Source organism: Ctenocephalides felis, unplaced genomic scaffold (assembly GCF_003426905.1).
Source record: "Ctenocephalides felis isolate EL2017-DRISC unplaced genomic scaffold, ASM342690v1 CF-g0.4_SCAFFOLD_03573, whole genome shotgun sequence".
Taxonomy (NCBI): domain Eukaryota; kingdom Metazoa; phylum Arthropoda; class Insecta; order Siphonaptera; family Pulicidae; genus Ctenocephalides; species Ctenocephalides felis.
In genome coordinates this window covers 16,652,631-16,674,363 of record NW_020539727.1, presented here as the reverse complement: position 1 = coordinate 16,674,363, position 21,733 = coordinate 16,652,631, and the positions used below count along the sequence as shown (strand labels likewise).

Below are 21,733 nucleotides of genomic sequence, written 5' to 3'. Positions count from 1 at the left end.
ATAGTAATTCGAAAAACAATGATTATTATTTTTAACTGAATAGTAAATATTAGTACAGGATATTAAAAAAACGTAGATGTGGGTACAGGACAACGGCTGCCGGGCTATATATATATATATATATATATATATATATATATATATATATCCCTCGGTTAATTTATTCAGTCCTCCAAATCGATGTATCGAAGAGAGTTGATACCAACTCATCCTCATCCCTTAATCAGTATCATAGTATCAGTTTCAGGTATCTGCCAATGTCAGTGTTGTTGTTTTGTATCTGTATGTATATTGTTTGCCATGAGATGGGAATTAATTAAAAGGTGAATACTAATGGAGAGACAGACAGGCCAAAGTATATTACTTTATGCAAATGGCTGAGGGAAATTTGTAATGTCAGAAGGGATTGCGCTCTAGTTCACCTGGGGTAGGTGTACTACTAACGGAGAAGGATTTATTGACTTGTAATAGATACGTGGATATACATATATATATATATATATATATATATATATATATATATTGGAAAATATAATATGATACATGGTCTCTGAAAATGTAGGCGAAAATTACCTGGATAATTTTACAATTTTACGCTGGAGGCAATTGGAGTAGGAGGAATGGTCTGACAAGATGGCGAATGTTGAACTTTTTTTTTCTTGTCCAATATTTTCTCACAAATTTTTCAATTTTGGTGTCAAGGTTTTCTTAAATGGTTCTAGAGTGTGTAAAAATATTCTGTATAGTCGGAAAATGTTCTAGAATCTAGATACATACTCTTAAAATATTCTATGTACATAATATGAAAATGTTCTAGATAGTCTGAAAACGTTGTAGATGGTCTGAAAATGCTCTAATAGCCTAAAAACCTTCCAGATATGGGATCAAAGGGATATTTTGTCGAATAACATTTTACCAGTTATAATTTCCCAGAATTTATCGAAGAATAGATGGTAATATATGAAGGTCCGGGGTTAAAAAGATCCACCACCAATGTGTCAAAAACCAGTAAAGTTAAGCATTGTTTAACAACAATATTTGAAAGTAGAGGGAAAAAATGTATAACCAGCTATAACCTTGAAAATGTACTAGATACATATAAAATATTCTAGATAGACTGAAAATATTCTTGATATTCTAAAAATGTTTTGAATAATCAATAATCTTATACATGATTAACTTCCCGAAGGAGAAGTTTATGTTTTCATCAAAAAATCCGATTCGCTAATTTTATGTTTTCTCGACGTTTCAAGCCATTCTGAATCGAATGAGACCAAATTTGGAAAAAGTATGTGTGTGTGTGTGTGAACAGATTTTTTGCCGTAAATCGACGTTTTCTCAAAGACGACTGGACCGATTTCAAAAATTTAAAAGCCATTCGATGTATCTCAATAAGGACTATTGTTTGTCAGTGTTGTGCGACGATCGGCCAAGCCGTTTCTTTATGAATCGCAGTAAAGTGAATAAAGTTTAATCCACGTTTTAGCCCGCAATTCTGATTTGATTTTGAAAATTCGAAAACTGTTACAAAGATATTGGTTGGGAATCGTGCTGATTAGTTTTTGGTAGAGATCGGCCGGGCAGTTTTCTTGTAATAAAGTGTTACAAATTTTTTTTGACGATTTTTATTAGTATTTTTTTGACGGTAGATACCATAGTTTTCTAGATCATACTGAAATATTATGGCTCTACGACAACAGGTTTAACTTTAAAAATTCGTCAAAATTTGCAAAAATTAGTATCGTTTTTTGGCGTTTGTCAAAATTAGAACTTTCATCGGCGTTTGCTTCAAACCGCCTGAACCGATTTTAAAAATTTAAAAGCCCATCCATGTATTTTGATGTAAATTATCCTTTCTTAATTTTGTGCGACGATCGGCCGAGCCGTTTCTTTGTAATTTGGAAAAAAGTGTTAAAGTTTTCGTCCACATTTAAGCTCATACTACCGAATCTATTTTAAAAAATCAAAAACCGTTCGAAAGATATTAGTTGGGAACGATACTGATTAGTTATAGGTGAAAATCTACCGAGCCGTTTTCTTGTAATTAACTGTTGAAAAACAAGCCGATTTTTATGGAATTTTTTTGGCGATATATATCATGGTTTTATAGAACTTACTGAAATATTATAGCCTTACGACAATTAGTTTAATTTTAAGAATTTATCAAAGTTTGAGAAAATGAGTAGTTAAAATTAAAATTAGACGATTTACTTGGTATAACGATAGAGTACTTGGTCTTGATGAACATACTAAACCATTAAAGTCCTACGGAAACTGGTTCATTTATAAAAATTGTTGATTGTTAAAAATTTGCTTTTAGAAAATACTCCGAGTTAACGTGTTCGTTCGTTAACAATGATGTGTAATAAATGCACTCGGAATACTTTTAATCACTCATAAATTAATTTATTTTTTATTGATTAAGTCGATTAATTACACATATCGAGAAGTTCACGTAACTTGCCTCAAGGCAAAATACCAATACCAACTAGTTATATATTAATCCATATAAATTAGACAACATAGTCTATTTACCACGTCATATATATGGAAATGCAACGGCTCGATTCAATCCACAGATAATACAGTTGAATAATGGAACACCAAAACACTGATATAATAAAATACCGAAATAGTAAAATACTGAAATGCTGAATTGCTGAATTTGTATCGAAATATGATGGACACACGGTCTGTCATATAATAATTCCATTAGCGATATTAATCCTCCGCTTTTACATATAGAATCCTTTGTGCTACGGGCCGTGGCGTTATTAAATAGAGATTATGGCCGCTTTTGGCTTTTGCCTCGTAATTTCACTCCTCTGTATATAATACATTGTGTATTATAAATCGATATATATGTATATATAATATATATATATATATACTAGCTGACCCGGCAAACGTTGTGTTGCCACAAACAATATTTTTAGTATAAAACGTTTAGTACGAAAATAACTATAATGTGGTACATAAGTGAAAGGAGCAACTAACAAAAAAAGAGTGCGCGTAAGGTTCACCCGCGATTGAAGTAAAACTTATTTGCTACTGTACAAGATAAATAAATACATCGTATAACAATTTTGAATAATGTTTATTAGTAATATGGCAACACTCGTGATGCACACATTTATCAGTGTCAACCATTATACGCATTTAAGTAATGTAAAATTATAAATTATATATTTATAATAGCATTAAAAATATGTATAATATTTAAAAACTATAATGTAATTAAAGTCATACTTCAAATATGACATGATCGGTTTGTCATTGTAATTAGCATTTAGAGATGAACCTTCATTAGAGAAATGAAGTAATACCTGATTAATAAATTCTATAATATTCGTTCACACAGTGGATTATGTTAAACAACACCTGAACAAATATTGTTTTTGAAACTTCACTCATCATGTAATAATTGTGTTTGAAGAACTTCATGTAATTAAAATTAACATTCATTCATTGACTGCTTGTATTTTTTTACTTTTTTGCTGGCGATATAATCACATTCTTTGAACAGCTGTAATATCTGTCTTGTCTAAAAAATATTTTTCATTTTAATAACTTCGAAGATTTATAGAAACTACGATTAATATAGAAATAATTATTAATCAATAAACTTACGTTTAGTACACGGCACACATGTTTAATTTGTTTTATTATTTTCAAGGAACAGGGTAAAATATTCTTCTGATTCAGGCATTTTTCATTAAATCAAGATTTGTACTTTGATGTAACTTTAAAATTGTTATTTATCTATGTCAATTTCCTTGTTAATATCGGTACGCATGCAACGTTGATGCCGGTACGCATACAACGACAGATCTCTATTCACATGCACAACGATGACTAATCACAATCGACCCGTATTGAAATGATTTGACGTACAGTTCGAGCGTAACGCTATTTCCGTTGCATTTGTACAGATTTACACCCTAGCCGCGCCTAAAGTAGTTTTACTTCAAAAATAAATGAATAGTTTACCCACTGTAAAGCACGCCGCATATAAATGTCCCTTAATAGTCATTTAGAGTTTCAAGATTTTGATATATTATTACCACGCTTTTCATTAATTCATTAATATTTTAATTACGTTGTAAAATTTGATTATTCATTTTTAAATTATATTTTAATGTGGCATGCTCACAGTTTTACTAAGATTGATAAAAATTGAGAGAGTAGAAAATTTTACTTTTATTTTTATTTTTCTTGAGAGGTGAAAATTTAGAATTGTAGCATTATTTAGTTCCGCATTAAGCAAATTAAAATTAAAAGAAAATTGATTCCAAAATTTTAAAAAAGTTAGGGATGGACAACCCTTGATGAAAATAAATAGTTTTTAAAGTAAACATAATTATGTGTATTTTTCAATTTCAAATTATATGAAATTAAAATATCTTTCTACGTCCCATCTTCAGCAATTGAGCATGATCTTGATTGGAAATAAACAAACAAAGCTAATATCTTATGTAGGACTTGGAATTAATAAATTTTCTTCTAAATCATTTAATATATTAATTAATGAATAATGAAAATTTGATCAATTCTTCAATTATGTCAATACAAGTAAATCATTTATTATTAATTTATTGTCTAGGTAATAATCATTTTGAAGTTAATAATAAAGACGTTTGTTGCCAGTTAAGACACATAGAAGCATAATGCATTTGAAAAAGGGCGCCACTTGTTAAATATCAACGCACTTTGGTAAATGTCTCATCTTTCTAAAAGCATTACTCTATGCTTCATTTGTCAAATAATGAACTAAATTTTAGTTGAAATCATTTGTAATATTTTAAAGGATTGTTGATTAAATTAGATTATTATTTCGTAAGAATAATTTCGTAAATATTTAGTGAGTATAAGCATTAGAAATATTTAAAAATGTCAGACGAAACAATTACGTCTATGAATGATCAGGTAATTAAAATTGAACCACCAGAATATTCAGCAGAAGACATTGAAAGCAAAAATGATGATGAATTTGATGATCTTGATGCTATTGTTAAATCTGAATCGTGTTCTAAGGATAATGATGCATGTTTAGAAAGATTCATGAACTCCGAGGTGACAATTGAAAATGAAATCAAACAGGAGTCTTTTGATTGTGACATTTGTAATCAATCATTTGCAGATTACCATCATCTAACAAAACACATAGTTGATCACAAGCCTAGTCATAGCAAAGAACGCCTTTACAAATGTGAAATCTGTCAAAAGACTTTCAATCAATTACGTGTTTTGAAAAATCACATGACCATTCACACTGTTGAGCGTCCACATAAATGCAGTGAATGCAATAAGTCATTCACTCACTTACGCTATCTGAAAAGTCACATGTTCACCCATAGTGGTGAGCGTCCCTATGAGTGCAATATATGCAAGAAGACGTTCACACTAAAATCTTATCTGAAAACTCACATCCTCATTCATAGTGGTGAGCGTCCTCATAAGTGCAATATATGCTATAAGACGTTTATAACTACAAGTCATCTGAAAGAGCACATGCCTATTCACAGTGATGAGCGACACTATGAATGCAGTATATGTAATAAGACATTCACGCATTCACGTAGTCTGAAAAATCACATGCTGATACACAATGAAGAACGTCCTCATGAATGCAATGTATGCAATAGGACTTTCAGACATTTAAATAGTCTGAACAGACACATGATTATTCACAGTGGTGAGCGCCCCCATAAATGCAATATTTGTAATAAGGCATTCTCACTTCCTTACCACCTGAAGAAACACATGGTCACTCACAATGGTGAGCGACTACATGAGTGTAATATATGCAAGAAGACCTTTACAGAATCAGGTAATCTGAAAAAACACATGCTGCTACACAAGGAGAGCGCTGCTTTGAATGCAACATAGCAATAGGACATTCACGCAATTAAGTAACTTGAAGAATCACATGCTGGTATACGAAGAGATACGTCCCCATGCATGCAATATATGCAAAAAGGCATTCACACAATCCTATAATCTGAAACAACACATGCTCATTCACAGCGATGAGCGCCCCCACCGAATGCACTATTTGTAACAAGACATTCAGACATCCGAGTAATCTGAAAAATCACATGCTGATTCAAAATGGAGAGCGTCCTTACAAATGTGAAATATGCGATAAAGCATTTACACAAACTACCGATTTAAAGAGACACATGGCACGTCATAATCGGAAGAGTGAAGAAAAACAATGAATCTAAACATATTGTTAAATTGAACTTAAATATTTGTAAATATGTTATAAAATATTCTTACTTTTAATATAATGTATGAATATAAAATATTAAATAATATGCATTTATTCATTGATAATAAAAGCAATTATTACATATTATATCATTATATGTTTTAATTTATATAATTTAATGATTAGCAACTACGAGTTCTGGATTCAATCTCAGCTTGATATCGAGCAGTACTGATATTAGATTTGTATTTAAGATAATAGATTTCATATATATATATATATATATATATATATATATATATATATATATATATATTTATGGGACGATCGGCCGAGACGTTTCGTTGTAATTTGAAAAAAAGTGTTAAACTTTTCGTCCACATTTAAGCTCATCCTACCGAACCGATTTTAAAAAATCAAAAACTGTTCGAAAGATATTAATTGGGAATGATACTGATTAATTTTAGGTGAGAATCTACCGAGCCGTTTTCTTGTAATTAACTATTGAAAAAAAATTTGAGTTGATTTTCATGGAACTTTTTTTGGCGATATATATCGTGGTCTTATAGAACTTACTGTAATATTACGGCCTTACGACAAGTAGTTTAATTTTAAAAATTCATCAAAGTTTGAGAAAATGAGTAGTTTTTTTTGACGTTTGTTAAAATTAAAATTAGATGATTTACTTGGTATAACAATAGAGTACTTGGTCATCAAACATACCAAACCATTAAAGTCCTACGGAAACTGGTTCAATTATAAAAAATTATTGATTTTTGAAAATTTGCTTTTATAAAATACTCCGAGTTAACGTGTTCGTTGGTTCGTTTGCAATGATGTGTAATAAATCTACTCGGAATACTTATAATCACTCATAAATTATTTTATTTTTTATTGATTAAATCGATTATTTACACATTTCGGGAAGTTTATGTAACTTGCCTTAAGGCAAAATACCAATACCAACTAGTTAATCAAATTAATCAATTCCAGATTGCAAAATTTTGTCTTTAAATCAATTAGTTATTAATTTTGTCGGTGGTTTCCGATCATTTTCATTCAGAAAGACTTGAACGATCGAGATATTATAAAATTAACTAATCGAATGATTTGGCAAAAAATAAACTTCTTTGGGATAAATTATTTAATTTCGGTGATTTTCTAATCTAAAATTTTTGTTCTGGAGAACAAGCTATTTTTGTCGAAGAGTTAGTTTATTTTAGCTTGTGTAATTTTTGTCTATTACAATTTGTGTAAATATTTCATTAGAAATAAATGTCATTTACTCATACTTTCGTTTACAACAATTATTTTTTAACTTTTTAACATGGACATTAAGACGTGTTGTTTAGTTTTTGGCAAAGGCAGGACGAGCCGTTTCGAAGATACGGGATAAAAAGTGCAAAATGGTAATTCAGTCTTTGAGAAAACGGATTTCTTAAGCGGACGTTCGATCTGAATGATTCAAAAAACATTTTATTTGTATTAACAAATTGCAAAACTGATTAAATTTTTAGGAAGGCAGGTCTAGCGATTTTGGAGATCCAATAGAAAAAATAAAAGAAAAGCCATTTGGCACACAAAAATGATCATTAAACATATGCATATCAAATTAACAGATATTTTATAAAGATCTTAATAATAAGTACAAATTTTGTTTACATTTCTTCGTGTTACGTAAAAATGTATAACCGTAAACGGAGTGCTTACGCGCTTCAAAAAATTTCAAAATATAAAAAAATATTTCAAATTAAAAAAAAGTTAATTTCTTTCAAATTTTTCGAAAAATTTTAAAGCTTTTAAAATATTTAAATTGCGGCACGGGAAGTTTCAGCAATTTGCCTTAAGACACGATGCCGTGTACTACTAGTTAACTATATATATATATATATATATATATATATATATATATATATATATATATATATATGATTTAGTAGTTAATATAATATAGTTATATATATATATATAATTTGTGTGTGTGTGTCACGTAGTTATACAAAATGTGCTCCTAAACTACTGAACAATTTTAAATTTATCAGCTAGTAAAAATGTCCTAACTCTTTCATCTGTATAAATGTGTTGAGTTTCGGACAAGGAATCCAATAGTAAGAAAAAACCAAACAGTTTTTCAAAAAATTATTATTTGTTGTTCACGTTTCGGATCTATGTCCATTTTCAGCTCTTAAACATGATCTTGATTAGAAATAAACAAACAAAGCTAATATCTTTAGCAGGACATGGAATTAATAAATTCTCCTCTAAATCATTTAATATTAATTAATTGTCTACTCTAGGTAATAATCATTTTGAAATTAATAATAAAGACGTTTGTTGCCAGTTCAGACATAGAGAACGATAATGCATTTGAAAAAGGGCGCCACTTATTAAATATTAACGCGCTTTGGCAAATGTCTCATCTTTCTAAAAACATTGCTCTATGCTTCACATGTCAAATAATGAATTAAATTTTAGTTGGAAGCATTTGTAATATTTTAAAAAAATTGTTGATTATTATTTCGTAAGAATAATTTCGTAAATATTTAGTGAGTATAAGCATTAAGAATATTATAAAATGTCAGACGAAACAATTGTGTATAAGAATGATCAGGCAATTAAAATTGAACCACCAGAATATTCAGCAGAAGACATTGAAAGCAAAAATGATGATGAATTTCATGATCTCGATGCTATCGTTAAATCTGAATCGTGTTCTGAGGATAATGATACATGTTTGGAAAGATTTATGAACTCCGAGGTGACAATTGAAGATGAAGTCAAGCAGGAGTCTTTTGATTGTGACATTTGTAATCAATCATTCGCAGATTCCCATCTTCTAACAAAACACATGGTTGATCACAAGCCTAGTCATAGCAATGAACGCCCTTACGAATGTGAAATCTGTCAAAAGACTTTCAAAGATACACGTGTTTTGAAAAATCACATGACCATTCACACTGGTGAGCGTCCACATAAATGCAGTGAATGCAATAAGACATTCATTAACTTAAGCCATCTGAAACGTCACATGTTCACCCATAGTGGTGAGCGTCCCTATGAGTGCAATCTATGCAAGAAGACGTTCACACAAAAATCTAATCTGAGAACTCACATCCTCATTCATAGTGGTGAGCATCTTCATAAGTGCAATCTATGCAAGAAGACGTTCACACAAAAATCTAATCTGAGAACTCACATCCTCATTCATAGTGGTGAGCGTCTCCATAAGTGCAATATATGCTATAAGACATTCAGAAATTCAAGTAATATGAAAGTACACATGTTGATACACAAAGGAGTACGTCCGCATGGGTGCAGTATATGCAAGATGACATTTACACAATCAGCTAGTCTGAAACAACACATGGTTAGTCACAGTGATGAGCGACCCTATGAATGCAGTATATGCAATAAGACATTCGCAAGCTCAAATTATATGAGGCAACACGTGGCAATTCATAGCGGTGAGCAACCTCATAAATGTGTAATATGCAATAAGACATTCACACATTTAAGTGGTCTGAAAAATCACATGCTGATACACAATGAAGCACGTCTTCATGAATGCAATGTATGCAATAAGACGTTCAAACATCTAACTACTCTGAACAGGCACATGATCATTCACAGTGGTGAGCGCCCCCATAAATGCAATATTTGTAATAAGGCATTCTCACTTCCAGACTATCTGAAGAATCACATGGTCACTCACAGTGGTGAGCGACCACATGAGTGTAATATATGCAAGAAGACCTTTACAAAATCAGGTAATCTGAAAAAACACATGCTGCTACACAAAGGAGAGCGCCCCTTTGAATGCAACATATGCAAGAGGACATTCACCCAATTAAGTAACATGAAGGTTCACATGCCGGTACACGAAGAGATACGTCCCCATGCATGCAATATATGCAATAAGACATTCACACAGTTAAATCATGTAAAAATTCACATGCTGAAACATGAAGGGGTACGACCTCATAAATGCAATATATGCAATAAAGCATTCACACAATCAACTAATCTGAAACAACACATGCTCATTCACAGCGATGAGCGCCCCCACGAATGCACTATTTGTAACAAGACATTCAGACATCCGAGTAATTTGAAGAAACACATGCTAATTCATAATGGAGAGCGTCCTTACAAATGTGAAATATGCAATAAAGCATTTACACAATCAATCCATTTGAAGACACACATGGCACATCATAAGCGGAAGAGTGAAGAAAAACAATGAATCTAAACATATTGTTAAATTGAATTTAAATATTTGTAAAAATGTTATAAATCTTACATATAATAAAATGTATAAATAGTACGAAATATACAGTAAAAATTAAATAATATGCATTTATTGAAAATCAAAGCAACATATATCATTTTATATTTTAATTTTTATAAATTAAGCATGAATAAACATAGACCAGCAACCACTGGTCTTGGATTAGATTTAAGCTTGATATCAAGCAGTTATATATATATATATATATATATATATATATGTATGTATATGTATATCTTATATATAATTTTTTCTGTAATGATGTATGTAAACATGCTCCTAAACGATTATTCTGATTTTGATAAATCTTTCTGAAGTTTGTTAAGAAAAATTTTAAGGATGTGAATTGTTATAAAAATATAGTAATATTGTAGAATTAAATGGAAAATAATTATTTTTACAAAAAACGACATATCATTGTTTGACACTGAAAATAGTTCGATGAGAACTCTCACCTGCCCGAAATTTCAATTCACTTATGAGTCTAGACAATGTTAGAATATAATATATTTATGATTATGAATAAGAAAATGTAATGTCTACATTATTATTGTCACAAAACAGCTGAGAAATTAATTGTTTCAAAAATTCATATGTTTGGAATTGGATACGAAATATTTAATGGAGCGTTTTGGGCCTGAATTTTTTTACTGTCTACAATTTGCATGAAATTTTGGAATTAGGTTCATTATACTCTCGAGTTCCAAAGTGAAAATAATGTAGACTTGGCCAATTCTTTTTTTAAAATGTTCGTTGAAGTCCAAGGAAAAAATCGAATAATTGCCGAGAAAACCCTAAAAACAGCCCTTTTCTTATTCTCATACAAACGTTTTCTAACTAAAACGTAGAATCAATTGAAGCTTTATTGCTATTATATAAAGTTCATATTAAATTACAAGCACTCACTGTATGCTCCTTCTAAACGATTATTCGGATTTAGATAAATCTTTCTTAAGTTTTTTAAGGAAATTTTCTAGGATGTATGTGATTCTAAAGTACTTGTGCAATATTGTAGAAATAAATGGAAAAAATGCAAAAACGACATGCCATTGTTTGCATTGAAAACGAATGAAAACTATCATCTGCCAAAAATTTCAATTTACTTATGAGCCTAGACAATATTAGAATATGTATAATAAATTTATGATTATGAAGAAGGAAAACGAAATGTCTACATTATTATTGCCGAAAAGCAGCTGAGAAGTGCCAGAAATTAAAATAACAAAATACAGTATATGTATGGCAGATTTAATGACACACATATGAATAGGATATGGAAAATTAATTCACTTAAAATATGAAATTAAGTATTAATCAGAGCCGGTCCTACCTTTAATGCGACGCATGCGAAAAATACGAGTGCACGCCTTAGGGGGCGCTAACACAAGATTCGGATATTGAATTTTGAACAGAGTTTTTTTTTCAATATATAATTTCTTTGCATCTTTTACTAATCTTTCCACAATAGTTTTAAAATTCGTAAAAATTTCACTTTAAAACAACAAATGGGAAAGTAAAGATGAAAACATACAATTCGGCACTCACGATATCGATTAGGAGAAGTTTAAGATGCAAATTTGGATATCTTAAATAATAAAAAATTAAATTAATTTAATCCAACATGAAGTACCAGTGTTATGTTATGGTTATGGTTATGTTATTCTGTTTAAAAGACTTCTATTTCCAATATAGTGTGGGAATTGCAACTCATTATTTTATTTAAAGCAGTTCTACATTTAACATCGCTCATATTGTAAATCTATATGCATTTTGGCGCGAGGAGTAATTTAAAAATCCTTAATTATTATTTTTAGATAAACGGTAAATATTTGTATATTATATTAAAAAATTGTAGACATGGTTCCAGGACAACGTCTGTCGGATCAGCTAGTATATATATATATATATATATATATATATATAATATTTCATAAACAATTTCTTACGATTAATATTTTTTCGCAAAGTCCTCCCATCTTGTGTCTGTCGCATTTCGCATGTCTTTCGATCATAAATAAAACGACTATAGGAGTCTTTAAGGGTGGATAAAATGAAAGGCAATCTAAAATCGATGTAAGAGCTGCCGTTATAGAAAATGATACCATTTCAAGGGGGCCCCTATCAATTCTGATGCTCTTCTAATATTTATGACACAGTGTCACGACTCGACGACAACTCGACTCATTGTCATTTATTTTTTATAAATTATGTAAGGAGGAATAAATAGTTTTGTAGGTATTTTGGATTGTGATTAAAAGTAGTTGTGAGGGGCATATTGCCTTGAGGCAAGTAATAATTGACTTAATCAAGTGAAATTGAGACTTAGATTTTTTTTTTTTTTTTTTATTTCAATAATTTCTACAACTGTTAAATTATTAACATCTAGTAATATTGATAAATAATAACATAAATTTAAATAAATAAAAGTGCAAAGGATAAAATTTACATGAAAATAATATCCGTTATATGATTTGATATAAAATATAAGCAAATAATAATAAAAATAAAATTAATAAATAATATAAATAAAATTTCTGAATAATAAAATAATACTAGAAAAATAATAAAATATAACAAAATAACAATAATAGAAATAGTAAGGCTTAGATACTTAGATTAAAATTTTCAACTGTTTTTAAAATAAAGTTTTTGATTACAATTAAATCTAAACATTACGATTTCCAATTGATATTTATCAAACAGACACGTGCTTGTATGTTCTATAATTGTAACCTATTTATCCAAATATTAATTAATTTTCATAATTCTACCAATTTTTGTAGGACTGTTTAATGCATGAACTTTATCGCCATATTAGTAAACGGGACTTTTTTTTGGTTTTTGTCAAATAACTCACAAATTTTATATGAAAGCACCCCTTTTCAGTAAGATAGGGTGAAATTAGATAAAATTTACTACATTTCTTTAGAAACACTTTTATGCACTCTGATATAAAAGTTTTGAATAAAACGACTTTGAATTTGATTTTTCATTCTTTAGCAATAATTAGAGAATTCGGGACATTTTTTTGGTTTTGGTCAAATAACTCACAAATTTTATATGAAAGCACCCTTTTTAGTTAAACTAGATAAAATTTACTTCGAATCCTTAGATACTTCGAATCCTTATAAACACTTATATACACTCCCATATAAAAGTTTTGAATAAAATGACTTTGAATTTGATTTTTCATTCTTTAGCAATAATTAGAGAATTCGGGATATTTTTTTAGTTTTTGTCAAACAACTCACAAATTTTATATGAAAGCACCCTTTTTTAGTTAGGTAGGGTTAGATAATTATGAAAAACGTCGTAATATTTTTATTAAATGAATTATTTTGTGAAATATTAAACATCTGCTATAAAAAGTACTGGCACGATTATGTATATATGGTGTACGTAGTCCTTGATATTATTTGATTATTTAAATTAATGTTAACATTTTTTACACAATTAGAGAAGTTTTGTAGACTGCTCTCTTATTATTTTGCTAATTCCAAAGTTTAAAATTAATTTCTAATGGCTTGGCTGATCTATTGCAATCCTAATCGGCGCAGCGCTTTTTTAGTTTTTGTCAAATAACTCACAAATTCTGTATGGAGACACTCTTTTTTAGTTAGCTTAGGAGAAACTAGATAAAATTTACAATAATTCCATGCCAACAGTTATATACACTTCGATACAAATGTTTTGAATAAAACGACTTTGAATTCAATTTTTCAGTCTTTAACAACAAATAGAAAATTCGGGACTTTTTTCAGTTTTTGTAAAATTACTCACAAATTCTGTATGGAGGCATTCTTTTTAAAAGTTTTTTTAATAAAACGATTTTTTAAAAATAAATTACTTGTCATAGGGCCTTAATATTTTAGTATGTTCTATAAGACCATGGTATCTATCGTCAAAAAAAGACACAAAATTAGCAAATCTGATTTTTTTAAATAAAATTTTGACATAAACTACACCTTGGGAAACTAAATATGAAATTATTTTGTGTTCTGTGAAAAATTTGGTTTGTTTTCTACTAGTGTGAAAATAATTTTCAGGCAAAATTTTAAGTTTACCAGTCAGTACGATTTTCAGGTAGTTTCAAAGTAAATCCTTTAAAGTAATTTTCTCATATTGGTTGATTTATTTCAAAATTATTTTATATATATATATATATATATATATATACATATAATTTTATAAAAACCTGTCGACATGCAAAATGTCCATATATTCTTCACATATTCATGAATCGAATTACCATTATCATTATTATTTGTCTTCATATAATATTCCATGTAGGTACGATATATATGTATATCCTTGAATTTTGGGCATTTATATATTTTTTTACATAATTCTGATATTTGATATTGAATTATGTAATAAAATACATGTATTACATGTATTGTAAAAAATTATGAAAATGGGGGTTGAATTACAATTATTATTTTCTAATTTTTGTTAGATAATTTTATTAAAAATTTAGAACGTTTCAAGTTTGATTGAAAATGTTTTTAAATTTAATTTTGTTAACTTCTTATTTAATATATTAAATTTATAAAAAATTATAATTGGATTGATGCTTAAAAAAACTTATTACAATGAATAAATTTTAAAATTATGTTCTCATCATCTTTTAGTAAAGTCTCTAAAAAAATCAATATTAATTTAATTAATTATACAATTTATAAAATATTCAGTATTAGTTCACTATAGTTTATGTATTCAAAATATCGAATTTACTTGAAGAATTTAGAGATATTATTTTATGTGTAAAAATTTTGTTCTTTTGTGCAAATAATTTAGATACTATTTTCGAAATTATATAAAAAAAGTATTATTCAACCTTGTATATATATTTCCAAACATCGATAAACATTTCTTCAGGTAAATTTATTTTAAGTTTACCTGTCTAGTACGATTTTCACACATTTTTCAGGTAGTTTTAAAGTAAATCCTGAAACAGGTTTTAAAAGTAATTTATGATACTACTACGTGACTTGAATGCAAATATATACGAAGAAAGTATTTGCCCAACAAAATAAATCGTATTATTTTTTCTTCCAAGAATTTCTTATAGTAAGTAAATATTTAACCAATAACCAGAATTTTTAACCAATAACCAAGTTTGTTCTGCCAGAAATTAAAACTTAATTCAGATTATCTAATGATTGAATTAATTTATAAAAACTCAAGTAAATATATATATATATATATATATATATATATATATATATTCAAATATATCTCATATAAATTTATATGTATTTAATTTTTTTAACTAAACTTAAAAGAAAAACAATTTTCTTCTATCACAAATTAAAAATTAAATCAAATTAATAAATCAAATTTTTCTTCTGATTCAAAAAATGTAGGATAGTTTATTTAAATATATATAAATATATATATATATATATATATATATATATATATAAATAAGAAATAATTAGTATAAATTTATATGTAAGTTTGAACTAAATCATAAAAAGACCAATTTTGTCCTTCACCAGAATTTGAATAAAGAAGTTAATTTTTTTTCATTTATTAAAATAATTTTTAAATAATAAATCAATTAATTATAAAAAATATAAAAATAGAAATTATGTCAAAGATAAAATTATGAAAAATTATAAATTGCAGTTATGACTACTTGTTTATATTTTAAATCAATAATAAAATTTATTAATATTTCACTTTCTCAATTAAATTACTAATACACAATTAACTATCATCACAGACTATTATCAATTGTTGTTATTAACTATATTTAATTTAAAAACAAATTTAATCACAAATTTCCAAAAATCATGTTCTTGGTCACTATATCAACATCAACAGTTCCAAAACTGATTTTTATGTCCAAAACAGGTTTTTCACAATTGGAAAGAATGTTATCACTAATTTGTGGTTAAGAATTTCAAAACTAGCTTTATCACTATAGTAATGCAATTTATATTTTTTCTCTGACAACCTGATATCAAGCAGTAAAACTATCAATTTTTACTTAAAAATATAGTTCAAAAATATGTTTGAATTGAAAATAGCCCTTCCCCAGCAATTAAGTATGATCATAATTATCATAATTATGAATAATCGAATTCAAAGTCGTTTTATTCAAAACTTTTATATCGGACTGTATAAAAATGTTCCCTAGGAAATGTTGTAAATTTTATCTAGTTTCACCCTGTCTAACTGAAAAGGGATGGTTTCATAGGAAATTTTTGAGTTATTTGACAAAAACCAAAAAAGTCCCAAATTTTCTATTAATTGCTACTAAAGAATGAAATATCGAATTCAAAGTCGTTTTATTCAAAATTTTATATCGGAGTGTATAAAAGTGTTAACAAGGAAACGTAGTGAATTTTATCTAGTTTCACTCAATCTAACTGAAAAGGGGTGGTTCCATATGAAATTTTTGAGTTAATTGACAAAAACCAAAAAATGTCCCGAATTTTCTATTAATTGATACTATAGTTGATGTAGAAAAAATTTATTTACCTTATATTCCCAATCCTCTGTCGTCTCGGAGGTCTCCGCCTCCTATCAGATGCAGAAACAGTAGCCCTGCAATCGCAGTGCATCACGCACAAAGTAACCGAAGCAACCAGAGTGACTACAAAGGGCACCGCAAAAAAATGCACAATCACTTTAACCTGTTCGTCTCTATCGTATTTGGTCATAACTATCGTCCGATTTTGTTTTGAATAGTAACAAGGAAACTCCACACCTTCGGTTCCATAATAATCCGTGAAATTCCCACAATCTATCCTGGGGGGATACCCACACCCCTTGATGTTGACGAAGAGTTGGGCGTCTTCGACCCGGGTGCCATTAATAGGGTTAAGCATTAGGTCTTCATAAGTTTCCGTAGACGTCATGTTGTCTTCATCAGGTGGCACTGTGTAGGATACATAGATATGTGTGCACCTGTACATATCACTAGTACAACCTTCCCTGCAAGAGCTCCAAGAACAATTATTCAAACCAGCCAAGTCTTCCCTTCTAGAAGTCTGGCAAGTGACAGCCTGCGACGAAAAATTAGCCATCAAAGTCGATATCGCAGGATCCACATACAAAGGTACCAAAAAACAACAAACTTGAACCAGCTCCTGCGCTGATCAGAGCCAGAGCAGCAGTCGTGTAAAACCATACCCGTTCCCGGCAACTTCTTTGTTGGGGTTTGCTCTTGGAAGGAGCAGCTGCAGCAGCGGCTAGAAGCAGCAATTTGCGCCTTCTAGCCTCGTCTTCGTCGTCTAACAAAGGAGCCTGGGCTAGTCTTTGCTGCTGCTGCTGATTTGTCTCCGCCGGCCTGCGGTCAAGCAGCAGCTCTGAGCTGCCGCTCCTCATGACGAAGTAGAAAGTTCTTGGCTAATAATCATTGCTCCGGGGTAATAGTTGGTTGGGGTATCATATTATTATTATTATCATATATGGTTGTTCTAGGATTTGATGGGTAGATGCAAAGTGAACTAGTCATGGTGTTGGTGTAAAGTGTAGTGGATGCTACAGTTCGCCAAAATTTGTTTTTAACTCTCGAAGATACATTTTGGACAATTATGCAAGTACTTACTTGAGTTTTGAAACAAACACAAAACTAATACATTGCATTTTAGATCAAATCAGTCACAATTCAATTTCAAAACAACTAAGAGTTTTTAGGACAACTAACACGTTCCACACTAGGTCGAACAAGTACCAAGTTAATTTTAGGGTTGCTAAGGTTTTCTTGCACTTCTCAGTACAACCAGGATCTATTTTAGGTCAAACTAGTACCAGGTTTAATTTAGGCCCACTGATATTAAGGATTTTTTTAGTACAACTGAAAAGTTCCACTTTAGGTCTACCTTATACCTGGTTCAAATTTAAGGCCTGCCAATATTTATTTTTTGAACTACTAGCAAATTTTTTGTTTGTTTGATTTTAATTTTAAATCTTTCAATATTTATTAAGGGCCTTTCTGTCCTTTTTTTGGATTTATTATACAGATTTTTTTTGGTTTTATTGAAGGTTTCTTGGACACCCACTTTAGGTCAAACTTGTACCTGGTTCAAATTTAAGGCCTGTCAATATTTATTAAGGGTTTTTTGAACTTCTAGCAGATTTTTTGTTTGTTTGATTTCAATTTTAAGCCAGTCATTATTTATTTAAAGCCTTTCTGAATTCTGGTAAATTTTTTTTGGTTTTATTGAAGGTTTCTTAGACTTTAAGCAGATTTTTCTATTTGATTTTAATTTTAGGTCTATCAATATTCATTAAGGGCCTTGTTGTTTTTAGCCAGATTTTTTTTGCTTTTATTGAAGGTTTCGTGGACTTTTAGCAGTTTTTTTTGGTTTGATTCTAATTTTAAGCCTGTCAATATTTATTAAGGGCCTTTTTGACTTGTGGCAGATTTTTTTGGTTTTATTAAGGATTTCTTGGACTTTTAGCAGGATTCTTGAATTGATTTAAATTTTAGGCCTATCAATATTTGTCAGGGGCTTTTTGGTTTTTGGCAATATTTTGCTATGGATTTAATTTTATTAAGTACTTTTTATATAAATCCTGTTAATATTTATTAAGGTTTTTTGGAGTTCTAGCAGTTAATTCGGTTTGGTTTGAATTTAGTTTTCTTAATATTTATGAAGAGTTTTTTGGACTTCTAGCAGATTTTTCAGCTTGGTTTTAATTTTAGACCTATCAATATTCATTAGAGTTTTTTTTGGACTAGCAGTTTTTTAATTTGGTTTTAATTTTAGGCCTATCAAAAACTTTTTTGGACTCACCATTCCTTTTACACAATAATGTTCAGATAATGAATATATTGTACAAGTATTATTGTATACAAAATAGACCAAAAAATTAATAAAATCGTTCGGTTCTATTAACACACCTCATTTTGAAGTACTCGTTTATTGTCTCTAATGACACTCTCTACAAAATTCATCTTTATATGTCACTATTTAGAAGTCTTTTGAACTTTACTAACACATTTCACTTTAGGTCAAACTTGTACCAGGGTAAACTTAGGCCTGGGAATATTTATTTAGGGCTTTTTGGACTTTCAAGGTAAAAAATTATTAAGAGTTTTTTGGACTTTTTAACACAACTGACACATTTCACTTTAGGTTAAACTTGTACCAGGTTATTCTTAGGCCTGGGAACATTTTTTAGGGTTTCTTGCACTTTCAACAGTTTTTTTTACACAAAAAGTTTTGGTAATGGAAATATTATAAATAGGTGTTGATTTAGTACCAAGTTAAGGGCCTTTTTTCTTGAGTTTTTTTCGACTTTTTAACACAACTAACACTTTCCACTTTAGGTCAAACTAGTACCAGGTTAAGGGTCATTTTGTCTTTAGGCCGATTTTTTTGGCTTTATTAAGGGTTTCTTAGACTTTTATCAGATTTTTCGGTTTGATTTAAATTTTAGGCCTGTCAATATTTATTTAGGGCCTCTTGCACTTTTAGCAGATTGTTTATACAAAATTTGTATGCAAAATAGACCGAAAAATAAAAATTAAGGGTTTCTGCGATTTCCCTGTATAATTTGAAATAGATCCAAAAAATGATAATTAAGGGCTTCTTGGACTTTCCAGGTTAATTTTAGGCCTGTCAGTATTTTTTAAAGGTTTCTTGAACTCCTAGCTGGTTGTTTAGATAAAATTGTATGCAAAATGATAATTAACTAATTTTTGGACTTCTCAGGTTGATTTTAGGCCTGCCAATATTTTTCAAAAGTTTCTTGCACCTCCAGCTAGTTGTTTAGAGAAAATTTATATGCAAAATAGACCCAAGAAATTATAATTAAAGATTTTCTGGACTTTCTTAGTTAATTTTAGGCCTGCCGATATTTTTTAAAGCTTTCTTGGACTACCAGCTGGTTTTTTATACAGAACTTCGCATGTTAATTTTTGGTCTGTCAATATTTTTTAAATCCTTCTGCTTTTTACACTTTTTAAAGACTGCCACGAATTTTTTTATGCAATAAGTATTGATTGTATGCAAATTAGACCAAAAAAATCTGCATAATATTGGAGCTTTTGTAGAAGGTTCACATAAAATCCAATTACATTCGATTTTTGTTTATAACAAAATATTTAGTAAAAATTGGGTAATTTTGTGATTTACCGATTGTGCCACGTTTCAACTTGTCTCAAACACTCGAACCAGATTAATATTATAATTTGTACCAAAAAATTGGGGTAAAAATAATTATTTGATGGATTTTACCAAACACTTTTGTCACCATCTAACAAAAATATCTTTGTAATAAAATAGCACTTTCATATAACGAGAAATAAATTTAAAGTTTAGTAAAATTAATTATTAATTCGTACACGTTAATAGTTTTTGGCAAAAACCGAATGTCAACGTTGTAATTAAAACCAGGTCACTTCTTAATAAAATTTTTACAATTGGTCAGAATTTTCCCTAAATCTCACATATCCTAATCATACTTGACCAGTCACCACAAATTTTAGTGTAAATGTTTTTTTTTATTAAGCTCTTCACATATTTTACGATTAAAAAACTACATCAAACGTTTCGGGACGAATCGATCTTCGATTTTCTTGGAAAATTTCTAAAAAAAATTTTCCCGTCTTTTAATCGATTTTCGCCCTTATCCCGCAGACCGTCCGACGCGACTGGTCGAACATGACTGATTTCGAATACACCCTTAACAATACGCATGCGCGCCACTGAATTCCACCCTCCATCATCCCTCTGACAGATTTTGATTCAAGATGTTTTCATTCAAGAATTCGCTTACTAGGATAAGCTCAAGAGACTAAGCCTTGTGATATAGATATAAGGGATGGTACTGTATTTTTATTGGGGCCAAATCCTAAGGAGGATACAGGGTGAATGGAAATTATATATATATAATATATATATATATATATTTTTATTTATTTATTGTATTTTTTTTTTTCATTTGTTACTACAATCTAACTATATTTCTATAAATCAGAAATCATAAAAAATTTCTTAACAAACTTCAGAAAGATTTATTAAAATCCGAATAATCGTTTAGGAGGATTATCCTTTCATACACCATTACAGAAGATAAAATAAAAAAATAAATATTAAGATAAAATAAAAAAATGAATAAATATATTATAAGATATATATATATATATAATATATATATATATATATATATATACTCTAGACGACCGACAGACGACGTCTTCATTTGTTTTTAATGTCAAACAATGCTTAGAATATTTTCAATGTCAATCAATGAGAAGCGATTTTTTA

The 21,733-nt window shown here is 29.3% G+C and overlaps 2 protein-coding genes and 1 pseudogene across 2 annotated transcripts; 2 read left to right on the top strand and 1 right to left on the bottom strand.

The window, feature by feature from the left end:
• The first annotated feature begins 4,820 nt into the window (after window positions 1–4,820).
• LOC113389089 (zinc finger protein 525-like) lies at window positions 4,821–6,181 on the top strand. Its single transcript, XM_026626148.1, has one exon. The coding sequence runs from the start codon at window positions 4,891–4,893 to the stop codon at window positions 5,887–5,889; it is 999 nt and encodes a 332-aa protein (XP_026481933.1). The 5' UTR covers window positions 4,821–4,890; the 3' UTR covers window positions 5,890–6,181.
• Window positions 6,182–8,789: 2,608 nt separating this feature from the next.
• On the top strand, window positions 8,790–10,457 carry LOC113389655 (zinc finger protein 883-like). The gene has a single exon (XM_026626673.1). It carries the CDS (start codon window positions 8,790–8,792, stop codon window positions 10,455–10,457), a length of 1,668 nt encoding a protein of 555 aa, XP_026482458.1.
• Window positions 10,458–16,987: 6,530 nt separating this feature from the next.
• LOC113389654 lies at window positions 16,988–17,840 on the bottom strand (annotated as a pseudogene).
• Window positions 17,841–21,733: the final 3,893 nt, after the last annotated feature.

Bases quoted from the DNA above. Each gene is read 5' to 3' on its own strand.
- LOC113389089 (XM_026626148.1), top strand. From the start codon at position 4,891: ATGTCAGACGAAACAATTACGTCTATGAATGATCAGGTAATTAAAATT.
- LOC113389655 (XM_026626673.1), top strand. From the start codon at position 8,790: ATGTCAGACGAAACAATTGTGTATAAGAATGATCAGGCAATTAAAATT.